Genomic DNA, 27545 nt, shown 5'->3' with positions numbered 1-27545 from the left:
TAATATTTCATCTGATAGCTCTCCAAAATTTCCGCAAACAGATTTTTTTATTCAAGAACTTTCGTTTAATAAACACATTATCAAGGGATGTTTCCCTGCTTATTATAACATGGTCATCTTCAAATCCAATGTAAACAAATATCATTAACCATCCTCATAAGTAATAAAATTTCATTCCTTCCATTTCATCATTTTCAATCCTCTCATGATATTCATCTGCCAATACATCCATCTCATTAATCCTTAGCCTTGAGGTGTTTTTGGTCTTGATATATGATGACTAGGGCTATGACAACAGAATATTCTTTTCATTGTTTTGACTCTCGAGTGTGTATTCGTTGATATCTTATGTTTTTATATAGACTGATGCGGTTCTCCATTGATTAACGGTGTCTAACTGTGCCGGATATATACTTGAGAGTCAAAACAATGATAAGAATATCCTGTTGTCATAACTCTAGTGATGACTCATTAACCAAAAATGGTATAATCACATTGACACACCGGTTTTTGCTAGATCACCAAAATTAAGCAATGTAGTACTAAAGTCAGTACTAAAATGGGTGACCATTTGGGAATTCCAGGTGTTGTATGTGCTCTCCGCTTATCTCGGCATTGTTTTCAATGGTCTAGTACTTCTCCTTGCTATTTGACTCAATATTCAACAGTTTTGTTTTATTGCTATTTAATAATATGCAGGGACACTTTGGTGATTGTTTCATCAGTATGAGGTGTGATCCTAAATAGTCTTCACACTCACCAGACTGTGATTCTCCCAGATCTTAATCTGTGAGGTTATTTAAAAAATAATCTCAATCAAAACAATCCCCAAATGATTCCTGAAGAAGGTCATTACAGTCAAAATCAATGTGTTAAAGTTATTGACAAGTTTGCGTGTCATAATCACGTTGACACACCGGTTCCCGTTAGATCACAAAAGTTAAGCAACATTGAGTCTGATTAGTACTAAAATGGGTGACCATTTGGGAATTCCAGGTGGAGAAGTGTGGCTTGGAATTACATGACCCTTGCCTCACAATTGCATGCACAGCTATCGTTACAGGGAGTATCCATTGTCTCTTGAAACTGAACGGCGGCATCAGTAACCAAAAAAATGATTTGGAATTTGGCTGGTGAAATAGATTCCAAGATGTCTACCATTTTTTCGAACGAACCAACAAAACATTGTAACATGTTTGCTGATCTTCTCTTTGTAGAGCAACATTCTCACAGAATCTGGTTCCGCTCATAGCAGCCCTCCGCTGTTGGATTTGCTGCCTTCTCAGAAGACTAGTGAGATTGAGAAAACTCATTCAACAAAGGACAAACCAGAGCATAGAGAATCAGAGGTCAGTTTTAGATTTTTAATTCGTTTGTGTGTAGTGATGACTGATAAAAATGATATGAGATGAAGGGAAGAGAGAGAAAAAAAAAAAAAAAAAAAAAAAAAGGACACCGGGAGGAAGGGAGTCATATTATTTTCTTATTATATTCAATTCTAGTTTCTGATTAGAAAACCACACTTTACTTTGGCACCAAAATCAACAAAGATTAGACCATCCCTGTTGATTATGTGGTAGAATTGGTCCTGTGCAGTTCTAAAAGTTCACCCTCCCAGGCTTTGCCTTCTCTCTTTGAAAAGAGATTAGTTTACTACTAATAGTCTGAGGCGCCCCCATGGAGGAATGCTGACTGGGATATTCAGGCACTTTTTGTAGATCAGAGTGACCCTTGCTGGGGCGTGTGTCTTGGTTTATTGGCACCATAAAGACATCTCTGAAATGGCTATTACGTCCTGAGCATGGCAATCAGTTCCCTGGTGATAAGGGTTTTAAGTTCTCATCATCATTAGTGACAGGAATTTTGGTGCTGAAATTGAATGCCTAAAATAATTGACAAACACATTTTCTTATGAAAATGGAATTCGTTTTTTTTTAAATGTTTAAGAAAGAGCATTTTCTTTAACTCGGAGAGTTTAACTGGCGACCCATTGTCTTCAGGGCCCTACTTCAAACTGAATTACAATTCTTTCTTCCTTGAAATGCGAGAGAAAGAGGGAGATAGATAAAGAGGCATTAATTATATTAACAAGAAAGAGACAGAAACAAAGAATACAGTCACTGGCAGTATTTTCGATTCAACATATCTTGGATTATAGTTTTAATGGGTTCACTGCCTTTGACCTTTCAGCAGTACTAGTGGGACTTGTGAAAATTCCACAGCAGACTCTTTCATATGTAATATATTAATGTTGGCATTCTGTAGATGTTCAGTGTAAATGGAAATGCCCTGGTATTATTGTAGCTCTTTTGTTAAAACTACAAAAGTATTTATCTAAGCTAGCAGGGATGCCCGGCATCGCTTGATATGCTTAAATATGATATTTTAATTTATGCAGATTTCATATATATTATTATAGTCAATTTTTTATCAATTCTTATATATTATTAAGTTGTGATTTCAAAAATATAAGACTTGAGTGCATTAGCTTGAATCAAAACCAAAACTTATGAAGAAAAAAAAAAATATATATATATATATACGTTTTATTTTTTATTACCGTATCTTTCTGTTAAGTTACATTATTGTTTCAGCTACCCGGCCGTTTTTTTGGCCGTCTATAGCTACCTCAGATTTTTACAGAAATGTTCGTTATGATGGGATGAAAGAGTGAATGATGTCAGGGGAGGGGTGCGAGAAGAGCGGAAAATAGAGGAAGGGAACAAGGGGGAAAGGTGGGAGGGGGGTGCTTGGTATGTTGGTAATGTTTTAGTTTTGGAGTTTAAGGACCTTAGGTGGTTGTGGAGGAGGGTCTGGGAAGTTCATTTCTGGTGTGACTGAGGGCATAGGGATACATGGAGGGGGGAGGGGGTATGTGAGGGTAGGAGGAGGGGGTTACTTTAAAATTTGAGTCTTAATGTTTAAGTTTTTGGCGTCTCGTTGGTGAGATGATTTCTGGATAAGTATATCTATGTATGCTTGGAGAGGGTTAGCTAGCTAACCCTATCCAAGCAATTAACAACAAATAAAAACCAAATAAATAAACCGACCCCCCCCCCAAGCAAACACCCAACAAGACAAGACATACTTATCAAGAAATCAAAAATTCATTGAGTATATAGGTTGAGAAGTGTTCTCTCTCTCTCTCTCTCACACACACACTTGTATTTTTTCGAAAATGTCCCCCATCCTTAAACGAAACCAAACATTGTAACATGTTTGCTGATCTTCTCTTTGTAGCATAACATTCTCACAAACTCTGGCTCTGTTCACAGCAGCGCTCCATTGTTGGATTTGCTGCCTTCTCAAAAGACAAGCGAATTAGAGAAAATTCATTCAACAAAGGACGAACCAGAGCATAGACAATCGGAGGTTGGTTTTAGAATTTTAATTCATTTTTTGTTTTCTGATCTTAAAACATAATCATACAAAGATTTTTATTTAAAAAAAATTACTTGTGCCAGCATTCATCTGTGATCTATTCAGGTATTTTTTGCCATCTCTATATATAAAGTAGTAGCATTTGTATGTGTCTGTGTGTGTGCGTTTATGTGGCTGTGTGTACAGCTCACACCACTGGACCAATCGTGACCAAACCTGGCATGATGACGATCCCCCATCTAGGTTGGTTGGTTGGTTGTTTTTGTTTTATGGCATATCAACCTTTTTCAGGTTATTTAATGCCGAATCCAGTGATTTTGAAGAACAATTTTTTAATAGAGTATATTTTTTTTTTCAAGTCGGTTTCTATTTAAACCATAGTTGGGATCTTAACAGGTACTACCAGTTTGGGTCAGAGTGGACCTGGGAGCAATGGCAATTAAAGGGTGGCTCCACACTCCCCAAAGTCCACAAGTTGGGGTCTCACCACCAGATATAGTTTAAGGTCATATCCAGCCCCCCCCCCCTCATCTAGGGATGTTGCACACTATTTTTTAAGGTTACGGTTAAGTTCATAGCCTATGTATATATATTTTACTACAGCCCACATCACTGGACCGATTATGACCAGACCTGACATGATGGTAGTCTCTGACCTAGAGATGGTTCACACTATTTTTCAAGGTCAACATCAAAGGTTAAGGTCAAGATCATATTTTGTGCAGCTTTTCACAAACTCTGGATAGTGCACACCAAGTTAGGGTTTGATACCATCTCGGGGGGTCGTCACCATGGCGCCAAAGGTATGTTTTGCAATGAGCATCAATAAAAGTCAAAGTAAAATATATAAAGTACAGCACAATCACGTTGACACACCGGTTCTCGTCAGATCACCGAAGTTAAGCAACGTTGAGCCTGGTTAGTACCAGATGGGCAACCATTTGGGAAGGCTAGGTGCTGTATGTACCTTCTGGGAAGGTTGGGCGTGGGGCCAGCACCCTCACTTTGTAAAAAGAACTCCTTGCTACAAAAGCATCTACAAAAGTTGTGGATGGCCTATGCCTCTCCAAGGGCTCAAGGGCTATGGAAATATTTAAAACCATTGGCGTTAGCTGAGTTGACATGAGAATGCTTCAGTCACGATATGTTCTACCTCTCCACCAGCTGGACAAGAAGTTCAGTAAAACTCTACATTCTAGCTCCAAATCAAAGCAGTAGAAATGTAATTTACCACAAGACTCTTCGATAAAACGTGTTAGAAAATGACAGGATGAAAAAATATGATCTTGATTGTGCTAAGTTTTAAGTATTGAATTTGTTGGATAAAATTTTAGCAATGAGTTCAAATTTACTTCCATGAGAAGTTTATCATGTGATATCATAAAGTAACGTTCATCTTTGATAAAAAACGTTCTGTTGATGCTAAACAAATGTTAACCATTGTGATTCTTTGTAATTGTCTCAACTTTTATGTGCAACAATATAATTGTCAACTTTGGTATAACCTATTTGTTTTAAAGTTCATAGTTGGATTTCAGTCACTTCAGGAGGTCGTTTTAAAAAATTTTAAACACCTTAAGCAATAGTTGCTCTTACAACGTCTACTTATTGCAAGGGTGCCCGTGAAGCAGTTACCTGAACATACAACAAAGTTCTGCACAAAGCGCGGGTATCTTTGCTAGTAAACAACAAAAAATGTTTAAAGAAAACAAGTATAACAAATAAATGTTACCAAAGGCAAGGTCAGTTACTCTTCTACCTAGCTGGATAAGTTTTTAGTGTTTCAACTTATTGTAAAGAATTTATTCGGTTTGAAAAATTAAGTATTCTCGAATACTATGTGAGAACAAGAAAAAATGGCGGACATAAGATCATAGTTTTGGAGTTGCTCAAAAGTAGAAAATTAAATTCATGGGGCATCAGTCACAAAAAAATAAATATTTTCTACTCATAAAACCTTTTTGCAATACACCATTAATAATATGCAAGGTAACAATGTATTAGAAAGGTTTTATACAATTCAACAATTAGTTCAATTCTGAATTTTAAAATAATCATTTTAAAAAAAAAAAAAAATTTTTTTTTCACAGTTCATATCGCTAACAAGAGTAGAAGATAATCTATATCATTACTGCATAAAGTTAGATTAGACTTTTTTGTCTTACAACCTGTATATTTAGGAATCAGTTTGGTATCGATATTGAGTCTGAATTATTCAGCTCCGATGCTGATTGCACTTTGAAAAATTCCTGATATTCCGATATTTGGAAAAATTCCTGATATTTTGAAAAACTTCTGACATTCCGATTAATCGTCCCATCACTAATATAAACCATAAAAAAAGTTTACCAATTAGTATGCGCAAAACGTTTAGATTCCAGAAATTTGATGATTTTGAATTGAGTGGTTTTATCATGATTAAAAAATTAAATGTTTTTATTAAACAAAATGAAATTAAATTGTTTCTAGCTATTATCTCTTTGCGACACACAAGTAATCATTGCACAGCACATTAATTTTCCACGGCACAGTGGTTGGGAACCACTGCAATGAATGTTCTGGATCATTCCAATGAAGGTCGACTAAGCAAAGCGGTCTATTGCCAACAGTGAAACAAACAATATCGATTATATGAAGATCGATATTTTGACCTATAGCATAATGGGTAAAGTGCTAAGTGATCCCTTTTCAATGAGATTCTGGTGGAGGTTGAAGATTCAATCAAGCCTCAGTGCAGGCAATACTAAGATAACAATTACAAATTACTGAAGATTTCTACCTAGTCACTGCTGACGGAGCAAGAGCAAGCTATCCTTCTGGATTGAAATAAAGGTTTCTATTTAAAATTCTGTACAGATTCCAGAGTTTAACAAGATATGTGATATTGCTGTTTATATAATTTATGGTCCCCACTTTTACAAAATGAATGCCATAGTATATATACGTTAATAACTGTGGTTTTTGTAATCAAATCCCAACTTGCCAAATCAACAAAAAAAATCAGTCTTTCTCTAAATACTTTAAGAAATATCAGAGTAGTTAAATCAATTTGGTGGAGGGGGAGTTGAGAGAAATACATAGGAGATACGTGACATGTTTAGTTAATTTTCAATATCTCCTAAATATCTGTGTACATATATATGGACTTTTTATTTGTTTTCCATAATGTCGCTACACATTGATGAGCATGATTTGGTCAACCAGTGACAAGTAAGTAGAGACTTCTTCAGGTGATATTGCTTATACAAAAGTTTAGTCTGTAATCGTTTTGTAGAAGCAATATCGCTTGAAGAAGTAACCTCCGACTTTCTTCAGGTGTATCTTGTTGAACTCGAGAATTTGGGCGGAATTTCAAATGCAAGGACTCATGGTGCAGTAGTTATAGTATTTGGAAAAATCAATTGTAAAAGTGATATTCTCCTGAAGGTTGAAAGTTCAATTCTCAGTGTGGGCGACTAAAAAATACAATTGCGAATTACTTAGGACCGCTATCCAGTCATGGCTGACAGAACAAGAGCATGCTACCCCCATGAAGTAAATAAAGGGTTCCGTTCGAAATTCCGTCCAAATTCCTGAGTTTGACCAGATACACCTGAAGAATGTTGGAGGTTACATCGACCGAAATGTTGTGAAAAATCACACTCAAAATGAGAACAGTAGTTCAGTGAATCCAAAAACCAAGTACGTCCAAGGATGGAGTACTGCTGCCACATCTGGGCAGGAGCTGCTAAAAACAGACTATCCTGCCTTAACAGAGTACAAAATAGACTTTGTGGCTTAGTGGGAGATGCCCTTTTCTCTTCCCTGCAACCTCTCTCTCACAGAAGAGATATTGCAAGCCTGTTTTTGTTTTATTGTTACTTCCATGGCAAGTGTTCGTCTGAGCTCTAATGTCTGGTCCCCCCTCGCCAATCTTTCATGATAAACACCCGTCTAGCTGAAACCACTGTTAATAATTTTCCCCACTCTTTATCTGTGCCAAAATCAAAACGTAGATTCCATGAGCAGAGCTTCTTTCTTAGAAGTGCACACCTGTGGAACTCTCTTCCGTTTGCCTGTTTCCCACCTGACTACAACTTGGATGTCTTCAAGTCCAACATAAACAAATTCCTGATGAAACGCCCCCTTAAGTAAGACATTTTATCAAATCTCCAATACTAACGATTACTACGATACTATCCCATTGATTACTGTATGCACATTAACCCTTATCCCCGAGTGGCCTCCGAGCCTTGATAAGTGGTGACTACCATGTAAAAAAAAAAAAAAAAAAAAAAAAAAAATTACACTATTAATACCATGTTAATTTACGAATCAAATTCTGTTAAATATCTCATCAGCTATTTCCCAAAAATGCCCTTTTTTAAGTTTTATTTTTGCATTCATTTCAAAACACTTATTTTTACTTTGAGAAGAAAATTACATTTTTAAATCACTTTCTTTCAACTGACTTGGAATTTGACTGGTGACGTATGGATTCCAAAACGTCTACCATTTTTAGAAAATATCCCCTCTTCTTTCAAATGAAACCAAATATTGTAACATGTTTGCTGATTTTCTCTTTGTAGCGTAACATTCTCACAAACTCTGGCTCCATTCATAGCAGCTCTCAGTCGTTGGATTTGCTGCCTTCTCAGAAGACTAGTGAGTTTGAGAAAACTCATTCGACAAAGGACAAACCAGAATATAGAGAATCAGAGGTCAGTTTTATAAATCTATTTTCCTTTTTTTATATCTATATAAAAAACAAAATTAAAAAAAAAAGAAGAGAGTGACCTGTTGCCTGTTGGGTCATCCCTTGAGATCAGGTTAGATTGTTTAAATCAGGAAAAAAAATGAGTTTGCAAGGCCAGTTAAATATGAATAAAGACAAAATCCAAAATGAATCATTTTCTGATTGATATATCTCCCTCCCCACAGCTATGGGTTAATAAGATAATAAAATAATATTACTACTACTGGTAGTCTTCACTTTTGTTTACGATAGACTAGTCCAGTCTTTTTTATTTTCTTTTTTACTTTTGTTTACAATAGACTAGTTCAATTTTTAAAATTATTTTCTTTTCCTTACTTTAGACTGTTAAAACACAGAGAGAGATTAATGGAAGTGATAGTATTACATATTACCGTATAAATTAGGAGCAGGGGTAGGTCCAACAAAATACGGTGAGAATAAAGAAATTGCTAGAACTTTTGGGTGATTTATATTCTGTCCATTTTATTAAAAGAATTTCCTTGCAAGAACATTTTTTTTTATCACAAGCAAGAACTAATTTAATTTTCTGCATTTTTTAAAAATTACTAATTATTTTGCAGCAATTCTGTTAAGCTGGTCATCAGAAAAGAAGACCAGAGAGCACATTAGTAGAAAGATAAATAGCAACAATATGGAGGAAAGTTCAGACAAAAGCAAATTGTGATAACCATTCATCTTGGAAATTAAAAAAAAAAAAAAAAATTTTAATAGAAAACCGTAAAGATTTAATGGTACTTGAAGCAGAATAAGGACTGCGTTATCTTTGGTATAATGACAAATTCCAAACACGTGTACCTCCTCAACGTAAATACCGACTAATCCGACAAGCAACAAAATCTAACGCCTACAATGTTGAGATCCGTAGATGCCAAAAAGCCTTTTACTCAAATAGATTTTTCCCTCAAACTGCGAGACTTTGAAATTCCCTAGATCCCTGCTGATGTTCAAATGTAATGTGAACATAAATCTTGCTGCTCAACTCCCTACACAGTATCCCTGCAAATTATGACCCTAATAGTAGCCCCTTGTGTCAAAATGGCACTGTGCCTTGTTTAGGTTGGTTGGTTGTTTTTGTTTTATGGCATGTCAACCCTTTTCCAGTTATTTAATGCCAAATCTGTAGCCGATACCTGTGGCGTCACCCGTGTTTTCGTCTAGTGGTCGAATTTGTCTTCGGTCACTCTCCGGTTCTGCTTTCAAATCAGCTTCCAAACGTCATCTGGGCTATCGGAGGAATATATTGCATTCACAATGGCGTTTCCAATTAAAGAAAAGAAAGTCAAAACTTAATTGGTTTTTCTTAACATAGAATTGATTATTGTCTTCGACTTTACAAATAATAGTTACACACTGGCCTAGTCATGCAACTTAGGGGGCTGGCAGTTTTCTTTCCTTTACCAAGATCTTCGTTCATTATCTACCGTCAGTCCATGGGAAGGGATCAGTGTCCAAAAGCAAATATTGAATTTTGTCAAAAATGCAAACTCATAGGCAAAAATAAATATTTGCTGTCCATGTGCACATATGTGCAAGTTAAAAAAAACTTAAATCATAACTTTAATAGAAAACTAACCTATGGCTGAAAATGATTAAGGAAAAAAAAATGAAAAAGAATCCTTAAAAAATTGTTTGCTATCAAAAAAATATTTATTCATGATGAGTCACGGCTTACTAATATGTATAACATATTAGCATGTTGCCTGGTAGTAAAATATGCTTAAATATCATATTCATGTACATTTTATATTCATTTTTAAAGAACCAATTCTCTATTGATTATTATATTGTACCCAATAATAGTGATTTCAAAAGTTAAAAACAAAAAAGTTATGACTTGAGTGTCATCAGAATCAAAACCAAAACATTCACTACCATATAACCTATGGACAGATGAATATCAAAACTTTCAAAATCAACACAGTTAAACATATTTATTTAGTATGTAGTATAGTTTTCGAGGTTTAGGGATATTTATTCTGCAAGCTGTTCTTAACATGAGGAGGTTGGGGATGTTTATACTACGCTGGGATAGGTTGTAAAAAATACAAACTGCAGAATGCAGGTTAAAATTAGGGGAGGGGGGCGGCAATTATTGTATATTTGCGCATGCATAAAGAATCATTTGCTAAGTCTCAATTTTGACTTCTTAGCAGCTATTTTTTTTTTTTTTTTTTTACTAGAATTTGTTTCAAATACTCTATATATCAAGTTTCAAGTCTGTAGACGAAAACTTGACAGAGTAGTTTGGTAGAAACTGTTCCTCTCTCTCACACACACACATGCAAGGTCACTTTAATATAGATATGGATTAATTTACCATGGATAAGGTGTGTTTTTTTGTTTTCCTTGATTTTTTTTTTTTTTTTTTTTTTTTTTGTAACAATTAAAACAATAGTAGCTTCACTGAAACATTTGTCCAGTGTTTTTGCAAAAAAAAAAAAAAAAAAAAAAAAAGTTTTCATTTAGCACCTTCTACATTTATGTAAGCTGCTTGGAATATGCTCACCATAATGTGTTCCCTGTTCTGCATAAGTACTGATTTATTTATTTAACTCTTTAAAAATCTTTCCAGCCGGAAGAACTTCACTCTGACAGCCTCTCTCAGTCTCATATGTCCGACAGGTAAGTGAACTCTTTTAAATTAAATGCGATTTTGCGGCTGAAACTAACCAAAGTAAAATGAAGGAAATGATGAAAGAAAACTGATGCATACGTTTGTCAGATGCCGTTAATTTAAAAATAAATTGTTAAAGTAAATTCTTCACTTGTCTTATTTTGCTACAACCAACCGATGTACAGGGTTGAACGATAAGTGTCGCCCTAAAGAAAACAACGCTACAGCTTTATTTTAAAACTTTTATTGAAAAAAATTGATAAAAACTTTTATTGAAAAAAATTGGTTCCGGTAACGTGATTATGTAATAGAGCTGACATCTATACAATGTAATCGCTTTCAGCCTCAATCATCGTCTCGATGCGGGTCTGAAACTGGGAGCATGCCTTTTTCACAAGCGGGAACTTGGTGGATGGCAATAATCAGTCTGGCTTTGGTATTGTGGGAGGTCATGTTGGTGATGTTTTCAACGTATGGCCAAACAAAATAGTCCAGTGGGTTCCGGTCAGAACAAGATAAGAAAATTGCAATGTTTTTTTTTTAGTTTATTCTTAAGACTCGGCAATAATTAGCACAATTTATGTTTCATTTAGAAATTAGGTCATCATCATCATCTGAATCCAAAAATTCTATTGTTGGCATTGGTTTCCCTGATATTTTTCGAGTCAGAATTCTTTCTAGAAAAACATTGGGTACTTACGAGAGGGACCATGTGAAGGTTGCCAACATCCTAAGTGAAAATGATTCTTTGGAACAAACCAGATTTAAATTTGGAATACCCAGGTTGTCTAGTCCATATCATTAAACAATCACCATCTGCATCATTTTAATCAGATTAATGCAATGACAGTGGCAATCAGAAAAGGCAAAAAATTGTAGTTGAACACAAGTCAAGGGTAAATGAATAAATTCACATTGAATTTTCATCTGCTGTTTATTGTAAATTCTTTCTTCAATTGAAATGCAACAGAAAAAAAAATTTGTTTTTAATGTTTTCAAGTGTTGCAATCGCAACACATTTTCTTATAAACTTATCTAACCAATGATTTTACTAAAACGTAATCTTTTTTTAGTTTTCCTTTTATAAAGGCAATTAAGTTTTATTCAATTTTTTTTTCTTTTCAGTGAAATTGATGACAGATGATAATTGGTGATGCCAAATTTTATTCAAATCACACAAAGAAAAAAAAAGGATTTATCTTTTTTTATAGAAATAAAAAATGTACTTTATATATTTGTTCTATGGCCTTTTTTTAATTATTCATTTTATGATTCATTACAATTCAATTAAAGCAAAGCGAGTGATTCCTCCAATGTTTGTCTAATCTGGCTTTGAAGCTATTGAGTGACTCTGCAGGTTCCACATGTTCACCACACGTTGAGAAGAAGTCTGCTCGAACAGACCCAGCTGCTCTCTTCCAATGTCACTGCTTATTCAAACAATTTTCTTTTGGATAATCTCGCTATTTAAATATTTAATTGGATTCCTGTTAACAAATTATAAAAAATACATTAGAAAAATAGTTTTTCATGTGTAAAAGACATAGATTGTATTTCTAAGCATGTATCTTACAAAATGTCTTCCCGGTGTACATGGGCAACAACTGGTGGTATATCCGAGCATGAGAGTGAAAAAAAAACTCCTCAGACTTGCTGCATATACAGGGTGGCCAAAAAGTCAGTGAAGGGTTGAAAATCTGTCATTTTACCATTAATTATTCTTATATTTTTCTCTATTTCAGATATTTTATAGATAACATTTTGGAAATTAATTATAGATAAGTATAGCATTGACCAATGTATGCAAGTTATGAAATTGAATTGACCCCTGATTTTGGTAAAACAATGACTTTTTTTTTGGATACCCTCTATATATGATTATCTAAAAAAATATATTAGGCAGGACCAAATATAAAACTTGAAATTACTCAAAAGTAAAATTTCCTTCTAATAACAATAGTAGTCGATACATATAAATAAGTGACCATTGTGTGTGTGTGTGCGCGCGCGCAGATTGGTCTCTACCAATTTATTGTCTACAGACCTGAAACTTGATATATAGGAGATTCAGACTTGGAACAAATTCGATTTTGTTTTTAGTCTGTAAAAATAGCTACTATGGGGTTAAAATTAGAAAAAAATTTGAATCATACATTTGGGGGTCAGGGCTTTATTTTTTCATTTTTTTTTAAATATATTAGGGAAAAAAGCAATCATAATCTTTATATTAATAAAATTCTAACAGTTTTGTGTCTATTTCTCACAACTACACGACTTAAACATTGAATTGTTCTTTTTTTGTATTTATTTGCTATTAACTAAAAATTTATTGAAATCAAAATTTCGGTAGCAATAAATCAACCCTTTTTTTTATAATACTTGTGGGGGACCTGGTGTGCAGTTTACATACCGGTTGTATAGCTAGATCTCCTCTTTGTAAGCCGTGTATATGAACGGGTTATGGGAATAGGCTGCATGTTTGATAAGCTGGATAGTTGGAGGTCGTCGTTACTAGGACAGCGGAAAAGAAAATCAACAAGGAGTACATTTAAGACATTGAAATAAAGCACGCTGAAACAGGATCATATATTTACATGTGTACAAGGAATATTTATTTACACAGGTTACGAACGTTAGAGTGTTTATAATAAACTAGCATGCATGTAGATAAACGTTCGTTGCGTATATGTGTGCATGAATGTACGCGAGAGTTTGTCGAAGCATACGTTGGAAGTTCATTGTGTGTGTACGAGTTTGTTTATACAAATTTCATACCTATCTTGAGAAAAGATAAACGCTCTGTCGAGGCATTTGAGGTTTGAATAGAAGGCAAACACGTGTTGTCAGCTCCATGTCTCCAGTGGGAAGAAAGAGAGAGAGGAAAGGGAGAGCGCCACCTGTTGGGCAAAGCGGAGATTACCACAGGGCAACAACTGATGCGTTGGTTAAAAGGTGTATGCATGGATGTGCATGCAGTTGACTTAAATGCATGTTACATTAAAAAGGCATGTTCCTATATACTATTAAATTCACCAGAATGCATTTCGTAAAATATCCATCCTCTGCAAGATTTCTTTTTTCTTTTATTTCCATCATTTAAAGTGACTGTGTTGGTTTTATTTTTGGGAGTTTTAATTATTGCTTGTGAGTTTATTAAATTTGTGCTGAACTGCAGATTATGTCGCTTTTGTGGTTTTTTTTTTTTTTTTTTTTTTGGTAGTTTTACAAATTGCATAGGGTCACTAATACCTGTAAAATATTGAATGCTTAATATTTTGGTTTGTTGTACTTTCATTCAAAAACAAAGTCTGACAGGGTCAAAGGTCAGATCCTTCATAAATGTGGAAATCAAAAGAAACAGGACATTTTTTTTTATTTTATTTAAGCTGAGGATGGGACATCATAACAGATGCAAAAAGTGGATAGAGAATGACATTATTAGGAAAAATGAAAATGTAAATTTCTTGAAGCGCAGTTGAACACATGAATAAATATATGCTTGTAAGAATTGGTGGTGGTGGTGGGAGGAGGGGGCGTCTCATTCTCTTCTCCTTGCACTCTGCAAAACTCCAAACATGATCAACTTTCCAATAATATTTAAGTCTTATTTATTCATTTAGATTTAAAAAAAAAAAAAAATTTGTTTTGTTTTCGTTTACTCTTATTCACTTTGATCATATTGCTACAGAGACGTGATTAAGAGCCAGATTTATAGGGGCTATCCAAAGTGGGAATTAGTTGTACAGCAAGATGTTTGTTCACATTACATTTAAATTTCTGTTGGTACAGTTGAGAAATTTCAAAGGTAAGCGGTTCAAGTAAAGAAGCTAATAGAGTAGAAAATTTTTCAGCATAGACGAGATTTATCTGATAATATTTAGGTTTGGATAGCACAAGTGTGTGACAGTGTCGTTGGATGTAATGATGATAGGAGTGATGGTGATGGAAAGAAAGAGCATTGTTAGGAAAGGTTATTATGGTATCAATTTAATACATGCACAAAAGTCGCATATATTTGGGAGTTAACCTCTTCAATATATAAATACATATGTAATGTGTAGTTTTGAAACATCACCAGTAGACATGCCGTGTGTTTTATGCTGTAAGAAATCAGTTTTGTTGATGTTTTGAGGAAGGCAAGTGCAAGTATTTGTGAGCTAAAATGTTCAATATTTAGATACATAAGTAATACATTCTTTTTAAACATCACCAATGTACACATAGTATGTTTGATGGTATAAGAACTGTTTGTATTGTAACATTACAATATGGCGTCGCTAAGAGACATATTTACGACTGAAGTCTTGGTCAAAACGACAAAAACTTTGGTGTCATAAATATGTCTCTTAGCGACGCCATATTGTAATGTTATTAAGCATCCATTTACGAAGCGAATAACTGGATTCCGGAATATGACAATTTTCAGAGCTCAACCAATCAGAATGAACAGAGTTTGGTGAGGGAGCTGTTACTATTTATGAATCAAAAACTAAAGATTATGTTAAGTTTATGTATTTAATAGCCAGTTACAGGTAATGAAAGCACCGAATCTGTGGAAAGTGTAGAATTCGTTCTGATGACAACTGAGAGTAGTGGCAAGACTAAATATTTAGAGAGAAAAATAGGGACGTCTTCCTATAAAGATGTTGTGATTGTGATGGTGTTGCTCGTAGGATGCAATGTAGTATTTTAATGTCATGGATGTGTATAAAATGGTGTTTGAAAGCTACATAAGATAGTGGCTATTAGCCTAGATGTATTAAATTTGTATGTGGGATCAAACCTATGATACTTTGGTCCAGAGGGGAATTTCTGCAGTCATTTATTATACAGGAGTATAAGACCACCCAGTTTGTATATAACTAGAGTCAAAACAGGATTCAGTGTTTGATGTTTTAAGAAACAAAACTTTCATAGATAGTGAATAATGCTTTCTAATTTATAAAGCTCACTGTTTGTCTGTCTCCATATTTTCCAACTATCTCTTCCGAAACTAAAAGCTGCAGAGCAGTGGTAGGGGCCCTCAAATGATTGGATTTTGTTATGGACCATTCTTTTATGGGGTTTCAGCTGGTTAAAATGGTTTTTAAGGGGGTCAAAATTAAAAACAAATCATGCATTTTGAACAAGCAACTCAGTTTTTTTTTTTTTTAATCAGTTCATATGCATGTCATGTTGGTACAGTGGTGACATTGCCAGCTTTGAATGCTAGTTTTGCTTTCGGTTTCGATTCTAGCTGATGGCACTCAAGTATATATATATTTTTTTACTTTTAAAATCATGTCTCCATAATAATATATACGAAATCTGGAAAAATTAAAGTATCATATTTAAGCGTATTTTACGAACGAGCAAAGCTGGGCGCCTTCCCGTTAGAAAAATATAAGAAAATGACATTATTGAAAAATATACAATAAAAATTAACAAAATTATAAAAAGATAAAAATAACACACTTAGTCTTTATTTGAACTTTTTATAACAAAATTAAAATATAAGTTTTTATTTTATTTGAAATTTTATACGAAATATGTTTATGAAATTATAAACATGTTTTTGTTTTTTTAATTTTTAAAATAAGTTTTTTATTTAAACTTATATAATAAATATGTTTATGAAAATATAAAACTAAAATTTGAAATCAAAATGACAAACATAAAAAAAGGTATCCAATACATAATATTCCCAAAATAGTTTAAACGATTTTAAAGTTTTCAATAATTCTTAAAAGAGAGAAAAAAAAAAAAAAAAAAGCGAAGGAACTGGTTTGCTTTATCATCACTTCTGTTGGCAACCATGCTGGAAGTTAGGAAGTATGTTAGCTGACAATAACCCCTTCTCCATACAAAATTAAAGTTTTAAAAACAAACTTTGATACATACAGAATAATATAATAAACCAAAAAAACTGATATTTTACTTACTATTAAAATATTTTTTAAAATATTTATTTCGATTTTCATTTCGGCTGCATCCATAAAGTATATGGATAACATCCTTGGCCTTCGGGTCAAGATCAAAGTGTAGTATCTGTTTTTCAGATGCAGCACTTCAATTTCTTGTTCTCTGTCAGTGGAGGAGAAATCCTTCACGACTGAGACAATTTTTATTTTTATTCCTTTTCTCTACGTTAAAAAACGACCCTGGTGTCTAACTCTGTCCCATAGGGAGACATTGTAAATAGGAACATCGGATAGTTTTGTGATAAAGGGGCATAACTCTTGTATCAACAAGACCGGAAATAGTATGATGCAATTTCAGTAGAATTTTTTATTTCAATTTCATTTTTGATATTTAAAAACATATTTTAATAGGATTTATTTTGATTTGATTTTTAATATTAAAAAACTATTTCAATAGTATTTATTTCAATTGTATTTTTAATGTATAGTATTTATTTTGATTTTACTTTTAATATTCTGATACAAATTTTTACTGATAATAAGGAATATGATTTTCAAGACATTTCTCATATTTCAAAGGCCTAGTCAAGGTAATAATAAAACCCTGTATACAAAATCACTCATAAATAAAAAAGTTCAGCAACAGTCTATGAAACACCCAATAATGTTAACATTTGTCAGAACCCCCTCCCGAACAACAAAACACAAACATAAAAAATCTCAAATGTTTTTTTATTTATTTATTTTTATTTTTTTTCAAATTTACAAATTTACTTTTAAACTATAAAAATAAAACTTTAAGAGAAAGGGAGGGAAAAAAAAATTTTTTTTTCACTTTCAACAAAACGTTGCATACTTTTAACCCTTTAAGCATCGGGTCTGATTTTGTATAACGTGAGACTATTGTCCCAACAAGCCCTCAGAACTTCGTTGATGTCACGGCCTTGAAGTTGGGCTACTGTCTCAGCTACAGTGAACGCCAAACCGGGATGGGAACACTTCAACTGTTTGTCGGGTACCTACAAATTTGAATAATTCATAAATATGATTAGATCAGATGAAATAGAAATTAGTTTAGAAATATCAAAAAGACAAAACATTCCAATTGTTAAATCATTTTTTATAGACTCATTTAACATTTAGGTAAAACAATACTCTGCTTTGACGAAGCTTAAAAAATTTTGGTTCTTCTTCATCAAAGGTTAGCAAAAATTCTAGTTTTAGCAATGAGAGACATAACGGGTAAACTACATTCCCTCCCAATATAAGTGTCATATTTTTTAAACTCCATGGAATAAGCAGATAATTCACTATCTTGTATTCCTTATTTTTTAATGAATTTTGTGAATGTTTAATTTTGTATCATTCTCATATTGAATTGATGCTCTACCTTAAATATTGAGCATTTTTTTTCAGGATGGGATCCATCTATAAATATTCATATTCTTTTATTTCAAATTTTGTGTGGGTGTTTATACACACACACAAAAGGTAATTCAGTTTACATTTATTTCCTGTGGGACTTTATTACTAGCGGCTGTGCCGCATCGGCACACACAACACCAAGTCAAACACAAAATTGAGTACACTCAACATCAAGTACATTCAGCATCGTCTTACCATCAACCTTGTGAACTCGGAGTATAGGAAATTCCCATATGTACAAAACAAAATACCCTAACTAAGGGTAAAGATAATGAAAATAAATGCTGAATAAAATGGTTAAAATTATTACAAACTTGCCAGGATTCGAACCTGGAATCTTCTGATCCGTAGTCAGATGCGTTATCCATTGTGCCACAAGTCCTGTCCGCATGCCGAAAGATGTTACTGCACCTGTATACAGACAGTGCTAAATTTTGTTGACATGGGCAGGTAATTTTTTCAACATTTGTACAAAACAGTAGGGCAGGTCGATTTTGGAACCCCGGTGAGGCAATGGTGATAATAGTTGGGGTTTGACATAGAAAAGGCCTACACAAAATATTTTTTTCAAAATCGTAATCTTTGCTTCAGGAAATGACTTTAAAAGTTGAAAAATTGAAGTAATTAAAAGTTTTTTGGTGAATTGTCAAGAACGTTCAGTCATCAAAACAATGCGTACTGTTAAGAAAATAGAATCATTATTAAGAATAATTTTTAAACTACGTTTTTAAATAAAATAAGTGAGGATAATGCATTAATAAAATAAATATTAAGTGTAAAGGCAAAATTACGTTTTTTAAATAATAATGACCAAAGTTCGCTTTTTCATTTCAGGAACATTTTTTGGGTGGAAATATTTTAGATTTCACTGTCGCAAAACACGCTCGTTATTGATATTGAAAATTAACGTTTGTTTATTATTTAATTTGAAAACATTACGATTTAGGCATAATTATTTCGAAAGGAAAAACGAAAAAGACTTGCTTAAAATATATATTATTATATTTCAAGTGTCTGCAGTGCATTTAAACATATTTGTTTTATCTTTTTTAATTTGTTTACACAAAAACAATGTCATTTTTTGACGTTCAAATGAACGTGAAAAGCATTATTTTTGCACCAACCTAATATTTCACATCAAATTCTATTTGTAATTTTTATTAAAATATGATAATACTCCAGTTTTATATCAAAACAACAACAAAAATATAGTCCATACAATTTTATTCTACACATTCTTTACGAAACAATCACGTAAATTTTCAAGTTTTTCTACTAAATAAAAAATACTTTGCAGAAAATTAGTGTCAAATTTTACTTTCTTTTATTTTTAAGCCTTGTTTTTCTTCTAAAATAATAGTTTTAAAACCAGATAACCCACAAAGATTAATACAAGTAAATAAGGAAACTCCTTTAAAGGTGTTTCGTTATGTGTGCATTGTGCTAAAATGTTATTTTGAAAGCCATTCTTAATATGGGAAGGAGGTTGTATTGTAACTATTCTGTACTTTCACCTAAAAATTTAATAAACAAAAATTTCATAAAAAATTAAATTTAACTTAAATACTATTAAAAATAGCATAGTAACATAGATGCACAAGCACTGGTTTTTCAAACTCTAAACACTCATTAAAAATGGCACAACTACAGCAAGAATGAATCTCTTTATGGATAAATTCATGTTATCGAAGGCGGAGCTAAAATCTGCTAAAAATGCCTAAACTAAACACTGCTATGCCTCTGATTTGGTTTGGTCCTCTCTCTTCAATACATCTAATTCAACTCTACAAAGTTTTTCATTATTTCTTATAACTAGCACTTATTTCTTTACATATGAAACTGGAAGATAGCCTAATAGTTTCCTTCAGTTATAATCCATTTATTTATTTTACTTTTCAGATTAGAATATTGTGGAAAATAAAATAATATATTGGTATTTATTATGTAATCTGGCTCTATTATTAAACATGCAAAATTTCCAATTTTCAGGTTCCACAAGAAGAACTGCCATTTACAGCAATTTTTAAATTAATTGATGGAACAAAAAGCCTAACAACATTTACTGGTCCTTTGCGGAAACTTTGTATCAATAATTATCAAGATTTGCCTCAAGTAGAATTCTAAAAATTTAGTGTCCCTCCAGATCATCATTATCTGACAGCAGAAGACACAAATAATTTAAGTGTGAAGACCAGAGGCTACTTTTTGAGTATGCTGTTGGCATTTCTTGTGGAGAAGTTAACTTAGAAAATTGGGCCCTTGAATCAAGGAAGATGGCTAACATAAGCCACAAGATTAATGTGTTTATGGACTAGAGTTGTCCATCTTCAAACACTATGATAAATTAAACATTTTGGTTAAATTTATCATCCAAGTGTATGCAGTTAGTTGGTTTGAGATCAAAACTGACAATATTTTTTTAACCAACAGCAGTATATTTTAATATGATTCAGAGAACAAAACAGTTAACTGAAATCCAAATTACTGTTTTAAACAAAATTTAGTGCTGTTGCACTACTTTCGGAAAATATAATATCGATGATAAACTCAGATGAATTGGATGTGAGAGAAGAGGGCATTCAAACGATTTTGTCTATTAGTTAAATACATATTTATCCATTAAATTTTATTAGTTTTCTTAATTTACCCAAACAATAGTTAGTTTTATTCATATGACATCGCAAAATATAAAAAAAAAGTGTTTTAAAATAATTTGTTTTTTTGTGTGTTGTTTTTTTCCAGAAATAGTGAAAAAAAAAAAAAAAAAAAAAAAAAAGAAAAGATTACTGCTACCAATTTTGCAGCAACACACTGGTCAAATTTGATTAATTTTCCTCAAAAAGTTGTATATGGGCAGGAAGCAAGACATAGACACATTATTACAAAGTCATCGTGCCAGCAAATTAGACCTTCATTTTCCTCAAAAGGAAAGTATACAGAACAATTTAGTTCTATTATAACAGTTTATATTATTGCATTTAATAAACAATTAAAATACATGGTTCTGTAACTTGTATCAAGTTGTTATATTGTGTAATACATCTCCACATATCTTTTTGAAATGTGAAATTTAAAAGACTTAGTTGCTAATTAGCTTTTTTTACAATTTTTGTTTAATTAATGCAGTAAAAGTGGAGATATTTTGCTAGGTGTGATTCATAATTAAAATTATAATTCATGTATATACTTTTCTTTCAATGTATTTCATATAAATATATCAATTTTAAGTGAATATTTTATAAAAATAGTGAAATTTCAAAGTCAGTGTTGTGAAAAATACAATGAAAACGAAGGATTTTTCAGCATTTTTCTACACGATTTTTAAAATTAAATGCTCAATTTTCTGTTCAAGATGGGAATCTAATTTTTGGTATATGTTCTGATCACATCAAATCCCAACTATCATCACCAGTACCATGTTGATTTTCTGAAAAAAGTTGCAAATCGACCTGCCCTAACAAAACAGCCCCCAAACCCTTGTTTTGGGGCTTTTTGTGTGACTCAGCGTTGTTCGTTACGAACCATATATAGATAAGGATAATCTAGGAACTCACACCTTTCAGGGAAAAAAAGAATTTTTCAATTTGGTGCATCTGTTCGAAAGTTTTATTAGTATACACACACACACACACACACACACACACACACACACACACACACACACACACACACACACAAATAAATAAGTAAACATTTCGAATTTTATTAATAGTATAGATGACACAAGATACATGCTAAAATATAACTTCAATATAGAATTGAGTTAGCTATGTTTCAACCATTTTCCAATATTTATTAATGCCTCTGTTGTAAGCATTTAGAAACATTAACTCGTTTTTAACATAATCATCTAATTTACATATGTACGGACACACCACAAACACATGAAAATTAGATGAAAAAAAAAAAAAAAAAATTCTATATTAAAATTAGAAAGAATTAGCAGGACCTGTGGCAATTCCACAGCAGACTCTTTCGTATGTAATATATTGATGTTGGCATTCTGTGGATGTTCAGCATACATGGAGACGCCCTGATATTATTGTAGCTATTTACAATGCCTCCCCACGGGACAGAGTTAGACCGGCAAACATCGGGGTCAGCCGAGTGTTGTTCAAATGGTTGAAACGCTAATTTGACTTTAAAAAGTTTTTTTAAAAAATTTTTTTTTTTAATGTTTTTAGTCATTTTTTAATTTATTAGTTATTTTTAAATGATTTATTTATTTTGAATTTTTTTTTGTACTTCAATTTCAGGGAGTTTGATTAGCCAATGAAAAAACGATATGTAAATGAAAGCAGACGACATTCGAATTGGAAGAAATCGACTGAACCCAAAAAAAGCTGACGAACAACTATATTTTCAGACTCGCCAAACAGAAAAAAATGACAGGCAAGGAAATAAATGCTAGAAAAACAAATGGAAACGCCGGTGCAGACAATCTCATATTGTCAGGAAAAGAAATTGCTTTCCCAAAGAATGAAGTGCACCAATTGTAAACACAAATGTTTACTAAAAAAAAAAAAAAAAAAGGTAATGCGTAAAGGATGGCTTCGTCTGACGGTGTACCAATGGACAATGTAGACAATGGGTATCATTGTGCACAGGATCGTTTTTTTGCACAATCTAATTTGGATATTGCAACAATAGTAAAAAATAATCTATTTATGGTCATTTGAAATGGCAACCCTAAAACATATTAGAAGAGAATGCGGTGTTATATCCGAACACACATACACTGATTGGAAGAACTTTCTAAGAGAAATTTGTCAGGAGTATTTCCTGAGGAATCCCCGGCAGATAGGGGGCCCAGGGCACACTGTAGAAATTGATGAATCTCTATTCAACCAAAGAAAACATAACGTAGGGAGAATCCTTGAACCGCTCAGCGTAATAAGCAAGAATGTGGGACCAGCCGGGAGCTTCTGGGTACATATTTACTTGAATTTATGTGGAGACAAAAATTTGGAAACGATCTTTTTGTCTCCATCATGAATCACATTTCCAAAAGCTACCCGGTTTGGGGAAGGGGCTTCCTTCCACTTCCTCTACCCCATCACCTCCCTCTTTCCTGTCGATGGCCGATCAACAGTCAACCGAAGTAAAAGATTTCTAAGGAAATAGCCTAATCAAGAAAATTCTTCTTGAAAAGAAGAAGAAACATCTTTTTCTATTTCTGTGTAATCTCACCCACCTAGAGAAAAAAAAAACCTGACTGAACAAAAAGTCTTAAAAATAAAATAAAAAAAACAAGAAAAAAAAAAAATATGGCTAAAGAAAAACTAAAAATAATGTAATTACACCCAACATTTATACGGGTAAACAACCTTTTCTTGAAGATAACAATATTTAAATAACTTGCTGTTGATAAATATTTTGCAAAAAACAAAAAAAAAGCTACATAGGTAAAAAATTGATGATTTGGGGGACATGCTTTTGGGTGAACAAAATTTTATTTTCTACCAGGTATGGGGTTAAAATAATGAAATATTCGGATTCTACAGTCCTTAAATGCCCTTCCTACCAAATTTCCGAAATATTGAATGTATCGAAGTATTTTTTTTGTTTAATTTTATAAAACACTGAAATTTCGTGACGTTTTGCAGCATAAATTTAGAAGCAAAATATGCAATTTTTACCCCCCCCCCTCTAAAATCTGAACGGTAAGGTTTTGGACCAAATAATTTGGCAAATTTTCCTAACTCATGAAGAGTAATATTTGTGCCAAATTTTAAGTAATTCAGTGTCGGTGGGTGTAATGGCCTGGTGAATTGACATGGAATGACCCGTGTCTCAGCCATGTAAATTTGATTATTTTAATAAAAACATATCTTGCTTTTCTTGTATTGAGCACTGTTAATAACCTTGTTAAATTCATTAGTTATCACTCTTAAATACTTCACCTGGTGTGTGTATGTATATATATTTATGCGTGTAAAATGAATGCAAAACATGTATATCAATTCTTATCGTTTTCCTATTTCTTATTTGTAGTCAGACGGGTAAAATGTCTTTAAAAAAATATATATATATATAAAACGACAATTTTTTTTTTATTGTTCCATCCTTTGGTCTTCTTAAACTGAACCGATTTTGCACAAAAATAATGCATATTATCTGATGGTTTTCATTTAATTATCTCGGTGAACACGAATCTCAACCTGCACACATAGAAATTTATTATGGATATCTTCTATATAAATGTTTATAATATTTCTGAAATATTACTACAAAATTATTGAAGTTGTAATTATGTAAAGTTAACAAAATACAATTACGACATAATACAGGGTGACCCCCCCCCCCCAAAAAAAACGGTCCCCATGTACACTTTATGTGTTTGTCAAAAGAAAGATGTTCTGATTTTAGATTAGTTATCGGGGTGAGCGCGAACGCAGACCCCACACTTAGAAATAGCGCACCCGAGTCGTCCACATTTGGGACGATCGCAAAGGTCAACCCAACCGTAGTGCAATGGAAGGGCCTCGCTCTGGGAGAACGGCCTGGATGATCACCGTTTACCCCTGTGCCAGGTAAGTATGCTTTTCACAACTTCAGGCACATTTTTATATCACACACCGACACACAATACCGACACCGACTTACAACTTAACAAAATACATTCAAACAAATTTCAACAACATTAACACTTTACAACTTTTACATTTATCAATAACAACATTTCATAACAAACAATTCATAACCATTTAAACACATTAACCTTTTCATATAATACGATATTTCTTAAATAAACATATATTTTACCGTAATATTCAATGTCAAGGTCGTTTGTATCGCATCAACAATAATTCATACGTTAATAACAAATACAAACAAATGCAATTTCCTTACATTTTGAACCAAACAAACAAACAAGAAACAAACACATTTTTCGTTGAATCAAATCAAATTATTCATTTACGCATCATTTTTGTTTTTTCGATAACTAAAAAATTATTTCAAATCGCTAATTAAAAACAAAAACAAAACTACGACCAGAAGAGTTGCCTCCCCTTATCTTTTTATTTGTTATAGTTTCAAAAAATTATATTATTTACATATCAATATTTTTTTATCTTACCCCCCCCCCCCAAAAAAAAACATATGATTTAAGTAGAACAATCTCGATGTGTTTGTGGTATTATGGTGAATGAGAACTTTAGCTAGGACTAATATAAACAAGCAAGCGTACAGTAGGGACTGCCATACGAATGTGAAGATTTGACCGCATGTTTCCGTGACGTCAGATTTGTGTGTACTATACGAACTATGAAAAAGCAGAAACGACTTAATGATTTAATGTTTATCTTCTTCAAACTGCAATTAATAATTAATCTTTGTTATAATTTTTGTTAGGTTTTAAGATTTACACAGTTTTAATGAATAAACATTATAAACATTTGTATATTAAATATGAAATACGGTTTTACTGAATGTTCTTTTTGGTTACCTACGGACTTTCATATTTTGTTCGGTAAAAAGAGACAAACAAAATATGGGGGGGGGGGCTACAAAATGCTTAATATTGTGCAATAATATTTTCAAATTGGTTTTAATCTGGCGATAAAATAGCTGATAAGAGTCATGTTTATATGAAAACTTAATATTAAAATATAATTTAAACACAATTAATTAAAAATCTATGTTGTAACGGAACATTTTGAAATAATGGAATTTTAATCGTTTTAATCTTTTAAAAGTTAATTAATGTTTACCAAGTTTTTTTTCTTGGCAATTCAACAGATTATAGTATATATTAATTTGAAAAAACGCTATTTTAAAAAACATAATATTAAGTTTATATCAATTTTTTAATTGCAACTTCAAGGTAAATTTTTGTTCAGTATGTGTATTCAAATAATTACAAAAATGTTTTTTTTACTTATTTGAACTTTAATGTTTGATAATAAATAGAAATTTCGATAGATTTAAATATATTTTGTTCGAATTTCGGAAAAATAAATATGTGGGGGGGGGGCAGGCACTAAATAATATTTCCCCTCATATATTTTACGAAAACTGCATTTTATATGTAATTTCATTCTAAAATGGGTAAGTATCGAAAATTTCACGAAAATCTGACCATTAGCTGATTTTTGCTAGATTTATTAAATACGGGTATGTTTTCACATTCGGAATGTCTACTATATGGGAAACGTTATTTTAAAACGCCAATTATGTAAACACGATTTTCGTCTCGCAATTTTATTATTTTCGTTCGATGAAAAAGATTTTTTTAAATCATTACTGGTTTATTTTGCTCTTCTTTTAAATGGTACAAAAGTTATACTGATAACATTAATTTATAATAAAGTTACATCGTGTTACATATAGGGTGGGGTAATTCTGTGGTGACTTTTGGCAGTCCTTAGGGTACAGTGACGAGGATGACCAATTTTTGAATGGCATTGAGCCTAAGTTTTTGTTTTTCACAAAATATAAAATATATACTTCAAACAATTTTATTTCATATCATGCAAAATAAACAAAACGAGGAAATTGTCTTTTAATGTTTTAGAAATTTTTAGATGAGGATTGATTATTTATATTATATTCAATATTAAGACCTTTGTACAATTTTTAGTCATCAATAACGTTTCATAACAATTTCTCACCATACATTTCTTAAAAAAAAAAGAAAAAAACAACATTTTACCGTAATGTTTAATGTCAAGGTCATTTACACGCAATCAACAGTGATATAAAACCGGAACCAACTGATTTTATTTTAAAACAAACAAACAATAACAATATCGTTTTTGATGGATCTAAATGAGCGTCAACCCCCCCCTCTCTATTTTTTCCTGGGGGGGGGGGGACAGGAAAGTACTTTTTGAAGGACCGCCTTTTTAAAAATCTACCAAAAATCAGATAATTATCCAATCAATACGAAATTTTCAACGATTATTAAGAGAAGAATGAACTTTATAACAGTGTACTTATTTTTCATAAACGATATTTATATATATATATATATATATATATATATATATATATATTTTTTTTTTTTGCTTACAAAACCCCGCCTTGTTTTGAGGGGGTTCCAAATATGCTTAAAATAATCATCTGAAACTGAACAAAACATATTGTGTTGTTGTAAGGGACAGGATTATAGATTAAAAAAAAAAAAAATTGTTTGCATACCTTATTTTGACGTCTGAATATCAGAACTTCGATTGTGTTTAATTATTCCGCTTTTGAGTTTTGAAGTGTGAAATTCGGTGAATATGTTAAGTAAAATAATTAATTTAAGTTAAGCAAAAAAAAAAAAAAAAAAAAAAAAATTATTTAATATTTATACGAAAAAAACCATTTTAAAATCTTTGATAAATAAATTAACAATTTTTTTTTAGCGAGCCGAATAATGCATGACCATTATTAAACAGGGCATGCTTTGAAGAATCGATACAAAAAAAAACAAAAAAAATTTGATAAATATTGTGCCCTTTGTGTTAAAGATAGCATCATT

At 32.3% G+C, this 27545-nt stretch overlaps 2 protein-coding genes, 2 non-coding genes and 1 pseudogene across 4 annotated transcripts in view; 2 read left to right on the top strand and 3 right to left on the bottom strand.

Annotated features, from left to right (window-relative positions):
* Nucleotides 1–11981, top strand: part of LOC145260354 (uncharacterized) — a 106199-nt gene extending 94218 nt beyond the window's left edge. Inside the window, exons 28-32 of the mRNA XM_080118287.1 lie at nt 1218–1349; nt 3241–3372; nt 7950–8081; nt 10710–10759; nt 11877–11981. Of these exons, the coding sequence (XP_079974413.1) occupies nt 1218–1349; nt 3241–3372; nt 7950–8081; nt 10710–10759; nt 11877–11895 (465 nt within the window). The 3' untranslated portion in view covers nt 11896–11981. The remainder of the gene's footprint in view (nt 1–1217; nt 1350–3240; nt 3373–7949; nt 8082–10709; nt 10760–11876) is intronic.
* Nucleotides 4231–4347, top strand: LOC145260902 (5S ribosomal RNA; annotated as a pseudogene).
* Nucleotides 11982–16887: 4906 nt separating the features above from the next.
* The window catches only part of LOC145260353 (uncharacterized), a 110470-nt gene continuing 99812 nt past the window's right edge, over nt 16888–27545 (bottom strand). The window contains exon 6 of the mRNA XM_080118286.1: nt 16888–17670. Within this exon, the coding sequence (XP_079974412.1) occupies nt 17518–17670 (153 nt within the window). The 3' untranslated portion in view covers nt 16888–17517. The remainder of the gene's footprint in view (nt 17671–27545) is intronic.
* Trnar-acg (transfer RNA arginine (anticodon ACG)) lies at nt 18386–18458 on the bottom strand. The gene has a single exon. It is a non-coding gene; the product is annotated as a tRNA-Arg (tRNA).
* Nucleotides 24454–24617, bottom strand: LOC145260789 (U1 spliceosomal RNA). Its single transcript, XR_013864370.1, has one exon. It is a non-coding gene; the product is annotated as a U1 spliceosomal RNA (small nuclear RNA).

Source organism: Euprymna scolopes, chromosome 36 (assembly GCF_053919585.1).
Source record: "Euprymna scolopes isolate OS-2025 chromosome 36, ASM5391958v1, whole genome shotgun sequence".
Taxonomy (NCBI): Eukaryota; Metazoa; Mollusca; class Cephalopoda; order Sepiida; family Sepiolidae; genus Euprymna; species Euprymna scolopes.
The sequence above is the reverse complement of the archived record's forward strand: the minus strand, read 5'-3'. Positions and strand labels throughout refer to the sequence as shown.